The sequence below is a fragment of the Pseudophryne corroboree genome, chromosome 11, assembly GCF_028390025.1.
Source record: "Pseudophryne corroboree isolate aPseCor3 chromosome 11, aPseCor3.hap2, whole genome shotgun sequence".
NCBI classification, from domain to species: Eukaryota; Metazoa; Chordata; class Amphibia; order Anura; family Myobatrachidae; genus Pseudophryne; species Pseudophryne corroboree.
The window spans coordinates 268,783,303-268,802,043 of NC_086454.1; the positions used below are offsets into that span (position 1 = coordinate 268,783,303).

The 18,741-nt window shown below is 47.9% G+C and overlaps 1 protein-coding gene across 1 annotated transcript in view; it reads left to right on the plus strand.

Annotated features, from left to right (window-relative positions):
* The first annotated feature begins 1,281 nt into the window (after window positions 1-1,281).
* VAT1L (vesicle amine transport 1 like) overlaps window positions 1,282-18,741 on the plus strand; it is a 213,214-nt gene continuing 195,754 nt past the window's right edge. The window contains exon 1 of the mRNA XM_063945386.1: window positions 1,282-1,478. Within this exon, the coding sequence (XP_063801456.1) occupies window positions 1,297-1,478 (182 nt within the window). The 5' untranslated portion in view covers window positions 1,282-1,296. The remainder of the gene's footprint in view (window positions 1,479-18,741) is intronic.

Below are 18,741 nucleotides of genomic sequence, written 5' to 3' on the forward strand. Positions count from 1 at the left end.
CACATTATGGCACATTGTAGGGCTGCCAATACACATTATGCCACACAGTGCCCCCAATTCACTTTATGACATACAGTGTCTCCACCTCATATTGTGCCTCATTACAGTGCCCCAGTACATACTGTATTATGTAACATTATAATACCCTCCACTTAAATTTATACTATATTACAATGAGCAGGTCCAGGGGCATACCTAGACATAATGCAGGCCCCAAGGCAAAATTTTATAAGGGACCCTATGCATCACCCAATGGTGAACAATGTAGATAACACATGTAACTGTGAGAGGGAAGGTGGGCCTCTCAGCTCTGGGCCCCATAGCAGCTGCACTCCCTGCACCTATGGCAGCTACGCCCTTGTATATAACACATGTAACTGTGACAGGGAAGGTGGCCCCTCACAGCTCTGGGCACCTGTAGCACAGACAGGTGTGTGGGCGGAGACTCTGCAGTCTGTGCTGTTTGACTTGAGAGTAAGGAGTGTGTTTGGTGAGCTCCAGAAACTGCAGTTGCATCCAGTGCATGCAGGGGTATTCCCTGCAGGTTTCCCCCAGGGGGGTGGATCCTCCTGCGGGACAGGGCTCCCAGCGGTCACCCAGTGGTACTGATTCTAAATTACCCAAAACCAAAACTTCTGGTGCCCAGACAAATTGTGCGGCTGGCCAGTCTGGTGCATCAGGAAGCAGCACGAGCGGCTTGAGAGACAATGTCAGCAGTGACCCCAGCATGGCTTCAATACAGAAAGAGTCACAGCTAGCCCTCTCTATGCTGCAGGGTGCTCTCCTGTGTGACGGAACACAGGATGGAAAGATAGTGAAAGCTGCCTGACCTGCTGGCACAGCTACAGCAGGGCAGCTGGATCCGCAGTTGGATACCCCCACACTCTCCCCGGGTACTCCGCTACATGAAGTAATGAATGGTGGAGTGCCAGCGGCTGCTGTCTGCTCAGGGTAGAATGAGGCGGGGGTGGGGGGTGTAGCTTTTAAATGCTGTGGAGAATGTACCTGGGTCACCAGGTGATACTGGGGATGAAGAAGAGTGTATGGAGGAGGAAGAATCCTTTGACAGCTTCTCTATAGAAGACCTGCAGAAAGAAGCCGGGCATATACAGTCTAGAATTGCTGATAAAAATAAAAAAATAAATACTTGCTACAAGTGGGAAAAACCTGTGCTAAAGGAAGTGATTGAAGCTCTCGCTATCACCCTGGAAAGGGTTAAAACCAACTTAAAGGAGAAGCGGCTGGAGAGAAAGGAGAAGCAGATGCAGGTAGTGGTGAAGGGGTTACCTGATTGTGATGGAGGTCAGCTGTTACCTATGGCCAGCATTTCCAGCACATGTACAGAGGCTGTCTGTGCACCTAAGAGTGATTCCAGCTCATCATCCCATGTGCAGATGTCTGCTGAGCTGCAGGGAGAAGCAGCAACTGAGAGCGTGTCAGTCCTGGCAGCAGCAGAGAATGCAGAGGTCACCAGTAAGGTAACACTGTCTTGTCCAGCTCAGGGTGTCTCTGCTCTTGATGATTTCCCTACAGCATCTGTTAATGTGGGGTCTGCTTTCCCAGGGACAGTACCTAAGTGTATGCATATTTCCCCAGAAGCAGTGGCTCAGCAGGGCAGTGACTCTTGCACATTGTCTGTCTGGAATGGGTTAGCAGACAAAACTGAGGAGACTGTTTCTAACATTGTACAGAATATTACTTCTCACACTGACAGTAACTTAGTGCAACCTTGTAACACTGCACAAGGGATGCCGTTCTTAGACAGAAACACTTTGCCTGAGGGGGGTAAAGAAGTGATTCAGGCTGCATATGGCCACTTGGATGCTCCAGCCAGGCAAAGCTGCAGCTGAATTAGTCAATAGTGAAAAAAGGAGACGTGACGTTACAAATGTAGATAATGTGTCTAATGCTGTAAGTAATAATGATAATGCAAATAAGCAAACTTCCGGGCACAAGGTCCTATGTTGGCAAGGTGAATGCAAAGGTACCCCAAACTGCTCAAAATACTAAGAGGAGAAATCTATTGCAATTTAAATGGGCAGGGACAGGTGAAGTCCCAACTAAAAAAAGATTTTGCTAGAGATGATTTTCAGCCTGGGCTTCCATGCTTCAGATCTGTATGCCTGTATCCATCCAGTCAAAACACCTGACTTCGATGTGAGCTTCCTATGCTATCAGGGCTTACAGACCTTTTGGACGAAGTGGCAGGCATGCAGATCCCAAGTACCATATAACTATAGAACGAATTTGGTGACCAAGCAGGATGAGGTTAAAATAACAATATTAGTTAGAAATGAGTCCATTCCTGCCCAGGACATTTTGTTCTGACTGTCCAGATTCTGCACAGTACAATCTAACTTAATAAACGTTGGTTTCACAATGGGAGTCTGGGTAAGTGCGTGGAATGCTATGGTTCAGCTAAAAAGTACGGATAAAGGTTTCTTGCATATTCCTTCTGTGGCCTATATTAGTTGAGACCGAGTCCAGTGCTTCTACCCTGGACAGCCACACACCTGCTTCAGATGTGGAGATTTTCGCCACTTGAGTAGCGAATGTAATGTCACCAAATGCACACTCTGTGGAAAAGTTGGACATGTGTCAAGAGACTGTAATGATGTTAAATGTAACTTATGTGGAGAGGACGGCCACCCTTACAGTCGATGCCCATGAGCAGTGCCGTTTCTAGCGGCGGGCGAGCCGTGCTACCGCACGGTGTGCCCGCCGCGGCACTTTGTGTGTCCGTAATCTCCTCTCCTCCCTCTCCCCGAGCGCTCCTGCTCGGGGGGCAGAGTTTCACGGAATGACGCGTTTGCGTCGTGACGTCACGACGCAAACGCGTCATTCCGCGAAGCCCCGCCCCCCGAGCAGGAGCGCTCGGGGAGAGGGAGGAGAGGAGATTAGCCTGGAAGGAGGAGGCGGCCGGCGCGAGGGACGTGAGGCGGCGGGAACATGTAAGTAGTATCTCTTTCTCTCTCTCCCCCTTTCCCCCCCCCCCCCACTTGACACCTGCCATCCGCACTGTGTAAAATGGGGATACCTGCCTGCCGCACTGTGTAAAATGGGGATATCTGCCTTCAGCACTATGTAAAATGGGGACACCTGCCTGCCGTGCTGTGTAAAATGGGGGCACGTGCCTGCCGCGCCGTGTAAAATGGGGATATCTGCCTGCCGTACTGTGTAAAATGGGGATACCTGCCTGCCGCACTGTGTAAAATCAAATGGGGATACCTGGCTGCTGTAATGTGTAAAATGGGGACTTTTTTATTTTTATTTTTTTCCCTCTATGGTGGGCGTGATGATATCAGACGAGGCCACGCCCACTTTAATGACACCACACCCATTTTAATCAGGCCACACACCCTTGTCGGGAGCGCGTGCGCCTTCGGCGCGCGCATGCTTTTTCTTTTTATAGCTATATAGGGGGGGCACACAATTTTTTGGATGGCAATGGGGGGGGGGGGGGGTCGGCGCATTTTTAAATCTCGCACTGGGAGCCAAATTGTCTAGAAACGGCCCTGCCCATGAGCAAGCCATAATATGGAGAATGAACGAGAACAGAGGGAGGAAGCTGCAAGGAAAGAGAAAGAGTCCAGTAAAGGAAATTGTCTTTGTAGGTGTACAAACCAGGGCTGCTAAAGTAGTGGAAAAGAAAGATACATTTCAAAAGGAAAATAGAGGGAAAAGGAAAAAGAAGGTTGGCAGTGGTGAATTAGTCCTCTCTAATAGATTTGATGCCCTGAAGAACAGGAGGGGGGGGGGGGGTGTTAGTAACACATGGTAAAGATTTTATGATTGTCTCCAAGGTTAGTAAGAGGAAGGCAAGCAGGGTGAGAAAGCTTCAGTAGGTGACAAAAGAAGGAAACAGGTGGGGAGAGTAGTGTAGAAGAAGGATTAGAGTGGAATCCAATAGGCACAGATTTAGGGGATGAAGTGGTGGCTGGAGATCCTAAGGACTGCCCTGCTCAGGAGATGGTAATAGAGGAAACACCACAGGTAGAGGAGGAGATTGAGATTGATTCCTCAGTTTCAGTAATTGCACCAAGTGGGGCACCTGCAGGTGATCTGTTGGGGGTTCCAGGTTTGCCACCTAGGTCAGAGCGCAAACCACCAGATCCTGGACCCTCACAAAGTAAGGGTGGCCTGTCCCAAAATTCAGGCAATGGTGATGGCATGCAGGGTGCCATTGGGGAGGGAAAAACCTCTCTCAAAGTGAAAGATACTAGAAGATCTAGGTCTTCAAATAGGGTGTCAGGGAAGAATGTAAAGGAAAAGTGAACAGGGTCCTGCTTCTAAAACCCAATGACACATGGATCCCCAACCCATACGATGTGCCACCATTAATGTGGCTTCCGTAGTTTCTGAGCGTGCTCATTTTATGGCCTTTGATTTTTTTCAATACAGTTGAAATTGATTTTTTGTTTTTGCAAGAGACCAGAATTAGTAGGTTGGACATCCTTCCCAAGGCAAAAAAAGGGAGTGAAGGCGTGGGCCTTCCTACTGGTCTCTTGCGGCCAAGCCGTACAGTGGGGTGGCAGTGCTTTTTACTGGCATGGTAACCGTGAACAGGGTTATAGAACTACAGGCATGTAGGTGTATGATTTTAGATGTCAACCTGAGGGGACATGACCTGAGGCTCATTAATATCTATGGGCCCAGGGCTTAAAGTGGTCCTGGAGAGGTGGGGGAACTCACCTCCGCCATGATCCCCTCCTGCTTAGTGCGCGCCGAAGGCGCGCGCGCCGCAGAAAGGGGTGTGGCCTCACTAGGAAGGGGCGTGGCCACACAAAAGTACCTCAATTCAAAATAATGTCTCACAGTAGCACAATTTTATTCACATTGCCCGTCCCACATACTAGTGCCCTTTACACACACAATGCCCACAATATCAGAGCTACTTACACACAACCGCTGGCAGTATCCCCCCACACAGAACATTCCCTTCACTTTTTAGAAACAGGGGCCTCATGCGATAAGTGTAGCAATAATGTGTCTAATAATTAGATATATTTTGCATAAGTGCATATCCTATATGTTTTAGGACACTGCAGCTTCCATGGGCCTGGGTGCAATGAGGTGGGAGGTGGCAGCTGGCTCTCTCTGATGCCACTGAAGTACTTACTCAGATAGGGAGGCTTGAGAGCAGGCCAACCAGCTCTCTCCCTTCTCCGCACCCTTTACCCACTTCTGCCAGACCCTGTAGCTCCATCTCTTTCCCGAAGGTGGAAAAGGATTTCTCCCCTCCTGGAGTCACCTTGGGAGTTTTGAACAACTAAGTGTCCAAACAGACAGTCACTAGTGTCACTGTAGCGGACTTTGGTTGTCAAGAGGAGAAATGTGGAAGTCAGCCGTGCAGGGTGACCGTGAGAGGCTCCCACTGAATGCAGCATCCACCCATGCGCTGTCAGCCTGCACCCACCAGATAACACAGCTATCTGCCCCAATCCCACACGACTGTGCAGTGTCTATGAACAGCCGAGCAGAGCTCTAGTCATTGCTGCGGGCATACAGAGCCCGGAGTCACTTGGCAACCTATTGGCAAAATGAAGGGACCTGAATGAGGAAATTGACAGTAGCGGGGAGGTTGTGTGCTTGTCACATGGTAACAGACAAAGATGCGGGGTACCTGAAGGCTGGGACACCTGAAGGCTGCTACGTTAATCCGCCGTCTGGCTGTTGGGTCACTAGCCGCAATTTGCTCGCAGCTGGCGCCACAAAAATGCTGCCGCTGTCTCTCCATTGCCGGTCCATGAGCTGCCCGGCGTCAAATCCTCGCCCCTTTCATTGCTGCTCCTCAGTCCAGCAGCACTCTCCTCAGTGTGGCTGTGTGCTTCAGTGGCTGTGGGCTGGAGCATCAGGTCCCCGGCTGCGGTGTAAAGCTAGCAGCGGCCACCAGACAGTCCTGGCTCACGGACCGGCTGCTATTGCAAAGAAGCGAGGCCGCACTTTGAATCTGGCGCCAATTGTACGCCATTCACTGCTCCCGGACCGCCAGCTAATGAGAAGCTGCCACATGGCAGCTTCTCATTGGCTGGCGGTCCGCGAGTCGTGATTGGTTCACGCCAGATTTTAAAAAAGCCGCCCCTTTTTTTGATTGGTGCTGCAGCCGGTCTGCGAGCCGGGATTGGCTGGCGGCCGCTGCCACCTTTGCAATGCAGCAGGGACCTGATGCTGTGGCCGGGCGGAGGCGGAACTAGTTCCGCCTGCAATTAGAGGTGACGGAACGCAGTTCCGTCCCGTTCCGCCCCACTTTAACCACTGTATGGGCCACAGTCAAAATGGGACAGGAAATGTCTCTTCTGGGAGATAAAACCGTTTCTTTTTATGGCTCAGCAGATTATCTTTGGTGGTGATTTCAACACCCTTAGTAGGCCAAAAGACAGGGAAGGTTCAGACAGCCCTGGCTATGACTCTAATTTTGTAGTTAGTATGATCAGACAGGCAGGTTTGGTGGATGTGCACATTCGCCATTCTCCAGACTTCACAGGTTACACTTTCTTTAGTGGTAGTTGTAGTCATAGATCTAGGATAGATAGGTTTTTTTTTTTGTTAAAGAGACTTCAAAAACTTTGCCTTCAGAGGTAAAGCCAGTAGAGTTTTCTGATCACGTTTTTCTCTCTGTCATTTTGAATGCTTCAGAAGCTACTCAGAAGGAGTGGTGCCTATGGTGACTGAATTCTGAGCTCCTAAAGGAGGAAAAGATTAGACAATCCCTTAGAGACTTCTTTCAATCTCAGGAAACACTTTTGGAGGCTGGATGGAGTAGATCTGGGTGGTGGGAAGAAATTAAAAAGAGAATTCGGAGATTCTTCAAGAGGTTGGTATCAAAAAGAACTTGATAAAGCAAAATATCTACTAGATTTTGAGATGGAAATTAGATTTCTTGATTTCTGAGTGTGGAGATAGTGGGGAAATCTCCCGAGTGAAGGCTCAGATAAAGGAATATCAGTATAACTGGCTGGATTCTTTGATTTTGGAGAGGGATTTTGGCAAATACCACTCGCCTGATTCCTACCAGAATTGCAGAAGATCAGTTGAGATGAAGGAGGTGACGGGTCTTTATGACAAACGGTGTTCTTTGTGAGGATAAGGAAGCCATCTTGGGAGTCATTAGATCCTATTACTCCAATCTTTTGTTTGAGCAGCCACTTATCAGAGAAAGGATGGAAACATTTCTGAGGGGGATGCCTGGACTTTCTAATCCAGATGCCTCGATTGAAACCTTGGGTTGGAATGTGACGGCAGAGGAAGTTAAGATGGGAATTGATAAGTTAAATTGTAGGATATCCCCAGGCCCAGAATGTTTAACATCTGAGTTTTATAAAGTATTGGCAGTCCTCTTGATTCCTCGCCTAGTAGAAGTATATAATGAGTGCCTGGGTGAGGAAACCCTCCCTCCTATGAGGATATATGTCCTCATATTACTGTCCAAGGGGAAAGATCCATTTCGTATTAAGAACTGGCACCCTATTGCCCTTCTCAATACAGATTGGAAGATTTTGGCAAAGGTACTTTTCAACAGGTTGTCAGAATTTTCAAGAACAACTAATTTTCCTGTCTCAGCACTGTACGGTGAAAGGCTGAAACACATTTATTGCTGTCCTTGGTGTCCAGGAGGCCATAGAGCGGTGCCGTGCTGAGAAATGGGAAAAATACTTGCTGGCATTGGATCAGTCTAAGGCTTTTGACCGAGTAAATGATGAGTACCTATGGGCCCTACTTGAAAGGTATGGTTTTCCAGTCAGGGTGGTGAATTGGCTCAGAACAATATACAGTCAGGCCAAGAGCTTCCCGCTTGTAAATGGCTAGGTGGGTCCTACTTTTGATGTGAGCTCTGGAGTCCGTCAGGGTTGTCCCCTGAGCCCCCTCCTTTATGTATTCGTGATTGACCCCTTCATAAGAAGGGTAGAGAATGGTATGGTGGGAGGGGTGCAGCTGAGCCCGGAGTTCCCTTTTGAGGTGGTAGCTTACGCAGATGATATCACAGTGGTTCTGTTATCAGTGGCTGAGGAACGTGACCTGGAAGAGCTTAACTGTAAATACTCTGTATCCTCATGCTCTAGGGCAGGGGTTCTCAAACTCGGTCCTCAGGACCCCACACAGTGCATGTTTTGCAGGTAACCCAGCAGGTGCACAGGTGTATTAATTACTCACTGACATTTCAAAAGGTCCACAGGTGGAGCTAATTATTTTACTTGCAATTCTGTGAGGAGACCTGCAAAACATGCACTGTGTGGGGTCCTGAGGACCGAGTTTGAGAACCTGTGCTCTAGGGTAAACCAAGAGAAATGTGAAGCTTTATGGATGGGGGAAGAAGGGAAAGACTTTTCCCTTCCGGAAAGCCTACCCCAGGCCGGTCCTCAGATAAAGATTCTAGGTATTTATTTTGACCATGGTAATTATGCCACTCTAAATTGGGTGAGGTGTCTGGCGAGTGCTGCCCAGAAAGTGGAATGCTGGAAGAGATGAGAATTCTCTTTCAGGGAAAGGGTGGACTCGTGCAAAACTTACCTGATCCAGTTATTTTTATGTCAGCTATGTGTGCTTTTTGCCTCAACCTTTATGGGTCAGATTGAACTCTTTGTTTTTCCTTTTATTTTGGGGAAACAGGATGAAGCTAATCAAGAGAGGTATTACTTACAAGTCGAGGAAAGATGGAGGAGCTGGCATGGTCAACCCTGTTAGCTTTTTTGTTACAACTTTTTTAAAACTTAAATTTGTCCCCCTTTCTCAAACTTTGGTTAGGTGGTGGACAAGTGAAGAATCCTCAAATTCGGAAAGAGTATCTTCCGAACTATGTTTCCCAGAGCTTGAAGGTGACAAAGCATTGGGGTCTGGAAGTTGGGGAAGTCAAAAGCCTTTCTAGAAAGGAATTGGGGGAGAGGATTTTGTGAACCTACTTTCATGTTCTGCTGTCACTAAGGGATTGCCCAAGTGATATCGCTTCTGCTGGATTGGCTCTCATAAATTCCGAGAGGATATCGTTGAAGTTTAGAGACATTGCTTGGCTTTCTTTCCATGGGAAGCTTTATGTGAAGGGAAACATGATGTGGAGAAATGCCAATGATTGTGGTTGTCCAAGGGAGGAATGTCTAGGGGAGGTGGAGACGATGGGCCATTTCTTGATCAAGTGCCCTTTTAATGTAACAGTTTACAAGAGAGTTTCAGGAGCTTTGCCTTTCAGGGCTTAGTTACCCAGAGTGGGCTTATGGAGCATACAAAAGATATTGTGTATTTAATTTGACCATGATTTATTTTGTCAGTTTAGTATTTAGATATCACACATGGATGGCACGGTGTCAGGTTTCCCTAAATAATTAAATTCTTCCTTGTGAAGTGGTGGTGGATTTGATTCTGTACGAGGTGGAGAGGATGATGCTTCTAAACATGAAAAGGTGGATGCTGTCAAGTGGTCCAATTGGTGGGGCCACCTGAAACCCCCTTGAGTGCGTGGCCAAAATCCTTTTTCAGAGTCTAGCTGGAACTTTTTCTATCCTTCCACATCCCATAGATTTTTGTGATATGGTTATTTGATGGAACAGGTTTTGCATAGGTCTAAAAAGCTTTGCTCAGTTTTCCTTTACAAAATGTGTAAATAGTGGGATAATAATATGAAGTTTTCTTTTTTGTACATATTTCTTTGATGATTTTGCTTGGTATATTGCGGACTGCATTTAATTTATGTTATATTATGTTTCATGATGTGATATACTATTTATTTATTCATTTATTTATTTATTGTATTATATTGTAATATAAGTTGCAAGTTCAATAAATGAGAGCATTCCCTCCCAGCTCTGGGCTCCATAGCAGTTGCACTCCCTGCACCTATGGTAGCTACGTCCTTGTATATAACATATGTAACTGTGACAATGAAGAAGGGCCCCTCTCTGTTCTGGGTCCCATAGCAGCTACACCCCCTGCACCTATGGTAGATTCACCTCTGTATATAACACATGTAGCTGTGACAGGGAAGGTGGGCCACTCTCAGCTCTGGGCCCCATAGCAGCTGCACTCCCTGCACCTATGGTAGCTACGCCCTTGTATATAACATATGTAACTGTGACAGGGAAAGTGGCCCCTCTCAGCTGTGGGCTCCATAGCAGCTGCACTACCTGCACCTATGGTAGTTACACCTCTGTATATAACACATGTAGCTGTGACAGGGAAGGTGGGCCACTCTCAGCTCTGGGCCCCATAGTAGCTGCACTCCCTGCACCTATGGTAGCTACGCCCTTGTATATAACATATGTAACTGTGACAGGGAAAGTGGCCCCTCTCAGCTGTGGGCTCCATAGCAGCTGCACTCCCTGCACTTGTGGTAGCCATGCCCATGCTCACTGAACACAAGCTAGGCCCAGTTGGGCACCTGGTATTGCACCTACATACAAGAAAAAAAGGTGATTTTATTTTGTCAAAGTGGGACATTTTGTTCTCAGCACTGCACAGGGGCACATTCCCCCCAGCAAATAACCTGGGCCCCCACCGGTACCCTTCAACAAGCCTGAGTACAGATAAACAGTACCCCCTCCCCCCATTGGCACCATTTTTCCTTCAAAAGTATCTGAGTTTTAAACATCCTAATAGGCCAATTACTATAGGAGAGTGTTTTTTTTAGATGCATTACAGCCCAACTAATAAAAAATCATCATGTGGCTGCAGGCAGGACCTGTCTCTGCACTGTTCTGTTACACTTCTGTTCTTGTCTCATATAACTGTTACAGATCTTGATTGCTTCTCATGTACAGATGAATGGGAGTTACTGGGTTGACACTGTGTGGCATTGCATGTAGGAGAAGCATTCCCGTGGGTATGTCATGGGCATGTAGACAGTTGTAGGCTATTCATAGGTGAGTGAATGCTGAGATCTAACTGAGTACTATAAGATCTCCTGCACCAAGGATGGGGCTGGTGCCAAGGCCGGTGCAAGGTATCTCTGCACCCTAGGCAAAGCTTCACTCTTGCGCCACCTAAACCTGAAAACACCACCACCAACTTTCGGAAAGAGGATGCAGGTAGCCACTAGGTGGACTGGGGTGAATTGCATCATTATACATATACAAAGAAAAGGGACAAAACTTACTGTATCTGCATTTGGGGTCTGTTGGGGATATTTAATTGTATGTGTATACATACATTTATACACTCATACACATATTTGTATGCTCCTTATTGTGTTCCATCTCCCAATCTGTAAGTTCATTACTGACCCCACCTCCTCCATATGTGCTGTATTGTGCCCCAATGCCTGTGTTTTCCCTATTATGCTGTTGACAAGTGCAAACCACCCATCAGGCTGTAAAGGCCCATACACACTGGGCGATTTTGAGCTGAAAGCAGCTTTGGTGTTTTGAGCCGCTTTCAGCTCAAAACCGCCCAGTGTGTATGCCCCGGTGATGAGCACGGATGCGCGCTCCCGCTTCATCGCCGGCGGCCGCCTTTCATCTGCTGGTATTACCAGCAGATGAACGGTGGGGTGATTGGCTTTCTATAGCGTCCTGCTATGGAAAGCCATTCACCCCCACTGACATCGCTGGGCAGGGGGAAAAAGCGCTCAGTGTGTAGGCAATGAGCGATTTTCAGCCCGGTGATGTCATCCATCATCGCTGTGCATACACGCTGGGCAAAACGCCTAGTGTGTATGGACCTGATCTATATTGTATGTGGTCTCATAGAAACCCCTATGGGTTATTTACCTAAAAGTTGTTTCCTTGTTTTCCCTCATAATTGGCATGGTTCCTTTTACAGGTGGCAGCAGCAGCATTACAACAACGCTGCTGGGTACACACATGTAGTCAAGTGCTGCTTCCTGCTGGAGAGCCGGGGATCCAGGGGCCTGGTGGAGGTGTATCAGGGCTATGAGGAGTATCCGTGGGACTGCCCCACGGGATCCATAGTTACATCCGCCTCCTATGTGCTTTCACATGACTTGTTGTTACATGTGTCACCACAGGGGAAGTGCTGAGGCACTATGTGGTACAGCCTGATAGTGGTGGCTACACCTGATTAGACCCACAGCAGCAGCCAGCACAGTGTAAAAGGAGGCCTCATACAGAGACATCCTTCCATTTTTTGCTAGATGAATTCAGTGGCGCCCTTCAGGGGACGGCGCCCCTAGGCCGCCGCCTAAAGCTGCCTAATGGTAGAGCCGGCCCTGGCTGGTGGCCATGCAGGTAATGGTGACAGTGGCGTAACTAGAAGTTTTTCTCCCCCAAGCCAAAAAATTCTTCGGCGCCCCCCTCCCCCAATCCCCCATAATTGGCACTATGAAAGGGACAAACATGCGCGCGCCGAAGGCGCGCGCCGCCAAACAGGGTGTGTGGCTTCGTTGGAATGGGCGTGGCTTTGCATAAAGGGGCGTGGTATTGCAGGAAAAGACTTCCTTATACCCCCAGTTTTGCAACCTGCACGCCCAGACGTTAGCCACCACAGGAAAGAAAAATAATCCTGATTCATGCCCCTTACATTATTTGTCATTTTTCCTCCTTATAGTAATGCCCAGTATACATTATGCCACATACTGCAATGGCCCTTAGACATTATTCCACGCACAATAATGCACATGACACAATATGCACACACCATAATGCCCCAGACACATTATGCCACACACCGTAATGCCTGTGACACATTATGCCACACACCGTAATGCCTGTGACACATTATGCCACACACCGTAATGCCTGTGACACATGACGACAGGAATCGCAATGCCCGTTATACATTATGCTACACACTGCAATGCCCCTGATACATTATAGCACATACAATGTCTGTGACACATTATGCCACGCACCGTAATGCCTGTGACACATTATGCCACACACCGTAATGCCTGTGACACATGACGACAGGAATCGCAATGCCCGTTATACATTATGCTACACACTGCAATGCCCCTGATAGATTATAGCACATACAATGCCTGTGACACATTATGACACACACTGCAATGACCCTGAGACATTATACCACATACCACAATGCCCGTGATATAGTATACAACACACAGTAATGCCCGACACATTATGACACATACCGCAATGTCCGTGATACATTATGCTACACACTGCAATGACCCTGAGACATTATACCACATATCACAATGCCCGTGATATAGTATACCATACACCATAATACCTGTGACACATACCGCAATGCCCGTTATACATTATGCCACACTGCAATGCCCCTGAGACATTATACCACATACCACAATGCACGTGATATAGTATGCCACACACCGTAATGCCTGTGACACATTATGACACACACCGCAATGTCCGGTATACATTATGCCACACACCGTAATGCCCATTACACATTAAGTCCTACAGTAAGGCTTCTAATTACTTTTAAATTACCTGCTCGTTGCCAGGGGTTTCATGCTCTTGGTTCCATGCTCGTTGCCAGGGGTTTCATGCACTGGGTGTCATGCTCGTTGCCAGGAGTTTCATGCACTGGGTGTCATGCTCGTTGCTAGGGGGTAGTGCTTGTTGCTAGGGCTGTGCTCCCAGTGCCACATATGTCCCCAGTGTCACATATTCCCCCACGGTGCCAGGTACTGTAACTCACATGCCCCCAGTGCCAAATATAGCCCCCCCCTCCCCCAGTGCCACATATGCCCCCAGTGCCAGATATTCCCCCACAGTGCCAGGTGCTCACGTGCCCCCAGTGCCAAATATAGCCCCCCCATGTGCCAGGTACACATGCAGTGCCATATATCCCCCTCAGTACCCCCCCAGTGCCATATATGCCCCCTCAGTGCCATATATGCCCCCACACTTCCCCCCCAGTGCCATATATACCCCCTCAGTGCCCCCCCAGTGCCATATATGCCCCCTCAGTGCCCCCTGTGCCATACATGCCCCCTCAGTGCCATATATGCCCCCTCAGTGCCCCCTGTGCCATACATGCCCCCTCAGTGCCATATATGCCCCCTCAGTGCCCCCTGTGCCATACATGCCCCCTCAGTGCCCCCTGTGCCATACATGCCCCCTCAGTGCCATATATGCCCCCTCAGTGCCATATATGCCCCCTCAGTGCCATATATGCCCCCTCAGTGCCATATATGCCCCCTCAGTGCCATACATGCCCCCTCAGTGCCATATATGCCCCCTGTGCCATACATGCCCCCTCAGTGCCATATATGCCCCCTCAGTGTCCCCTGTGCCATACATGCCCCTCAGTGTCCCCCCCCCCTCCCCTCCCCTCGCTGCTGTGAAGGAGGGACAAGGAGGGCACAGCGCGCACCTCTCTCATGTCCCTCCTGCATCTCCGTCTCTCTGGTCTAATAAAGGAAGTGCCGGTTCGTGAGCCAATCAGAGCTCACGAACGGCACTTCCATTATTAGACCAGACGGACGGAGACGCAGGATGGACACTGGAGAGGCGCACGCGGCGCGCTGTGCCCTCCGTGTCCCGTTACAGCAGGGAGGGAGAGGAGACAGCAGATTGACATGCGGACGCTCGTCCGCATGTCAATCTGCTCTAAATCAGTGGCGGCGCCCCCGCAGCCCCTCGCCCCCAAGAGGGCTGCGGGGGCAGTAGTTACGCCACTGAATGGTGATGTCATCTGCTCCCGTGCAGCCAGCTCAGAGCACAGGCTGATAAAGCCAGTGTGTGTTATGCAATGATAGAGTGGAATGTACTGTAAAAGAGATAAGCTGACAATGAGTCATGGTAAGTAATAACCCATATGATTTTTTTATTCCCCCAAGGAGCACATGCGGTTGTGGCATACGGTATCCGTTTGATAGACAGTGTCTAGTTAGTCAATAGATAGACACCATATGTTAGACAGACATTAGGTCGACAGGGTCAAAAGGTCGACAGGGTCAAAAGGTCGACAGGGCCAAAAGGTCGACATGGTCAAAAGGTCGACATAAAAATGGTCGACATAAAAAAGATAGACAAAATTTTTTTTAATGTAACATGTTTTTGGACTATTTCATACCTTCTCTATCCATGTTGGCATAGAGTTGGTTATAAACCTTGTGGCGAGCGCAGCGATCCACCGTGCCCGAAGCGTGGCGAGCGCAGCGAGCCCCGTGAGGGTATGCCTTTGTACAATTGGGGGTCCCAGATGACAAAACTATCCACACAAACCACAAAAATGCAAAAAACATGGTATCTACATTTTTCATGTCGACCATTTGCTAGTCGACCTTTTGACCCTGTCGACCTTTTGACCTGTCGACCTTTTTCATGTCGACCTTTTGACCCTGTCGACCTAATGTCTGTCTAACATATGGTGTCTATTTATTGACTGTCTAACTAGACACTATCTTTCATACCGGAACTGTGGCATACAATACCTCCCATAATACCCAACTGGCTTGAGGTGAATCCAGACCCGTGTGACCTGAGTCATCAGTGCAGGCTGGAAATTAGGAAATAACTATACATTGCCAACCAGCTGCCACATGGTATCTGGTAATACTGAGGGAAATCCTGGAAATACGTGATCCGAAATACTGAGGGATTTGATGAAGTATGTGAATTTGGATGATTAAATTCTGCTTCTGAAGAATGTGTCGGCATATACATAGAGCCACATTAAGATTTGGAAACTATCCTCTGCAAACTGAGTGATAGATGCTGGGCTACCTTTGCTGACCTATTGAGGGTTCCCCTTCTAAGTGATTTTCCTCTGTACCTGAGCATCTGAATTTTCATATGCAAATAGCAATACTACAAGGCTTGACCGATTGTCCAATAGAAAGTCCCAGTGACATATGGGGTCTTTCATCAAGTACTTATGAATGATTTGATGAGTCGTGATTCCACTCAAAGATTATACTTACCAGTCAGTTGAGATGTACCCCTGATGATGTCTTGGAATAAGACGAAACGCGTTGGGTTATCTTTTTTTGTGAAAATATCTCTGAATCACTTTTAAGGAGAAAGGAGGAGATTATAGAGAATTACTTGCATTTGTCTACAACATTGAATGTCAAATTGTATGAAGCATGGCAAGAAACACGACACCTCCTTTGTATGAATATTGGCATTGTGTTTTTATAATAAATTTTATGATGTTATTATTATTTTTTAATTTTGAAACCAATTCAGTTGAAGTTTGGGTGTTGATACGGCCCCTTGGCGCCAATTCTTCTACTGTCACACATTCCTACACTCAGTTCCTCCTAACAGGGAACTTAGTCGAATTAGGCTGCCAGTTAAAAGATATTTCTCATCTATTGGAGTAATTGTATTAATTATATCATACTCACCAGCGCAGAAGGAGAGTATTGGTTTGATATATATATATATACACACACACACATTGAAGAGCAAGAGAGAGGTAGGGGCATGGAGAGAGAGAGGCATCGGTGAAGAGAGAGGGACATGGAGAGAGGGGGCATAGGGAGAGAGAAGCATGGGTGAAAGACATGCATGAGGAGTGAGAGGGCGGTATGGGGAGACAGAGAGAGAGAGAGGCATGGGAGAGAGAGAGAGAGGCATGGGAGAGAGAGAGAGGGGCATGGGAGAGAGAGAGTACTGAAGTAGATTGAGAGAGTGGGCAGAAGAGCTTGCACTCATGTGCCCAGAAGGTCTGTGGGAGGCTACCGTGTTGTCTGTCCGGCTAGAAGGCCTGGGATATGCAGTGACTATGACTGGTTCCACACATTCCGGCAGGGCTGTGTGGGTGTAGGCGGATGGCATCTAGAACCCGGCGTGATATGCTGACCGGATCCTATGGGAGGGACATCAGTGTGGAAGACACTGATAGTGCTCACTAAACCCCCGCTGATACCACCCAGCAGACTGACTTCACTGAAACTCCTCGGAGGCTGAGCTGTTTCCTATCAGCAGCCGGAGACAGCTAAATAGTTTAGTTTTAAGTGAGCGGTAGCGAGTCTGGGGTAGTGTGTGGGGCCCCTAATCTGTGGGGGACCCAGGACGACCGCCCTTGTCACCCCTCCTATAATCCGGACCTGCCTGTCTGCTATTCTGCTAATGCTGGTACATCACTGACTGTTTATGCAAGCTCCGCCCAGAGTGTTCCAGTTAAAGCTTATACACCAGTCTGCTATTCTACTAATGCTGGTTAATCATTGACTGTTTATGCAATCTCCGCCCAGCAGTGTTTCAGTTAAAGCTTATGCATCTGTCTGCTATTCTACTAATGCTGGTTCATCATTGACTTATTATGCAAGCTCCGCCCAGCAGTGTTTCAGTTAAAGCTTATACACCTGTCTGCTAGTCTACTAATGCTGGTTCATCATTGACTGTTTATGCAAGCTCCGCCCAGCAGTGTTTCAGTTAAAGCTTATACACCTGTCTGCTATTCTACTAATGCTGGTTCATCATTGACTGTTTATGCAAGCTCCGTCCAGCAGTGTTTCAGTTAAAGCTTATGCACCTGCCTGCTAGTCTGCTAAAACTAGTACTGCACTAACTGTGTATATTGCATATCCACCTAAAGTTAACACACCTGTTGATAAGTAAACAAAAGTTAAAGGAATTATTTGTTTGTGTATTTCACTGTACCCGTTACCACTGTAATTTCTTCTTGTAACACAATAAAATCGTGTTGTATCATTTACGGGTCAGTCTGTGTCTGCTTTCAAAAGGGGATAAAGTAGCTTGCCTCTCTGTCACAGTGTGCTAGCAGTAATAGTGTAACTGAATATAGTCAGCTACAACAAGGAATTGAACACACCTACGGACCGGGATACCACACTCTATTTTCCTCAATCTTGCAATTTAGTTTGCAAATAGTATTTTAGGTTTTTGTCACAAAGGAAGTGGTATAAAGTTGCTGATTAGGCATAACCACGCATGATAACGGTTACGCGTAACGGGCCTTCCTTGCTACTTTTTCCATCATAGTGCTACTTTTTACCTCAATCTTGCATCTTAGTTCTCAAATAGTGTACTAGGGGTCTTATTCAGTATGAATCGGAGCTGCGATGCAATCACATTTTCCCGATTTCCGTCCCAGTGTGCACGCATAGGGTTTGTTCTGCGCATGCACTGCCCAGGAGATGATTGACAGGCAGAGGCGGTCAGGGGGCGGCGATCTGGTATTGTAGGGTGTGGCACCAAAAAGGGTCTGGGACGTTTTCGGGGCAGCCGCGAGATGTCATTCGTGGCCGCTGCGTCGTGTAAGATGGCTGCACTGCATCTGCCTTCGCATCCAGGCTGCGCAGGCAGGGGGCTTCCCTTGTATTTTGCAATACAATTGCATTGCTATCGCATCACTGGTGGCCATTAGCATGCTGGGCGGCCTTGTCTTGTGCTGGGTGGCCTCCAGCATGCCAGAGATAGCAGTTGCAGTTTAGCTACATTAGCAAAACTGCAACTGAAGCTGAATAAGGTCCAAGGGCCCTCATTCCGAGTTGTTCGCTCGCTAGCTGCCCTCTGGGAGTGAATCTTAGCTTAGCAGAAGTGCGAACGAAAGATTAGCAGAATTGCGAATAGAAATTTCTTAGCAGTTTCTGAGTAGCTCCAGACTTACTCAGCCATTGCGATCAGTTCAGTCAGTTTCGTTCCTGGTTTGACGTCACAAACACACCCAGCGTTCGCCCAGACACTCCCCCGTTTCTTCAGACACTCCCGCGTTTTTCCCAGAAACGCCAGTGTTTTTTCGCACACTCCCAGAAAACGGCCAGTTTCCGCCCAGAAACACCCACTTCCTGTCAATCACACTCCGATCACCAGAACGATGAAAAATCTTCGTTATGCCGTGAGTAAAATACCTAACTTTTGTGTAAAATAACTAAGCGCATGCGCTCTG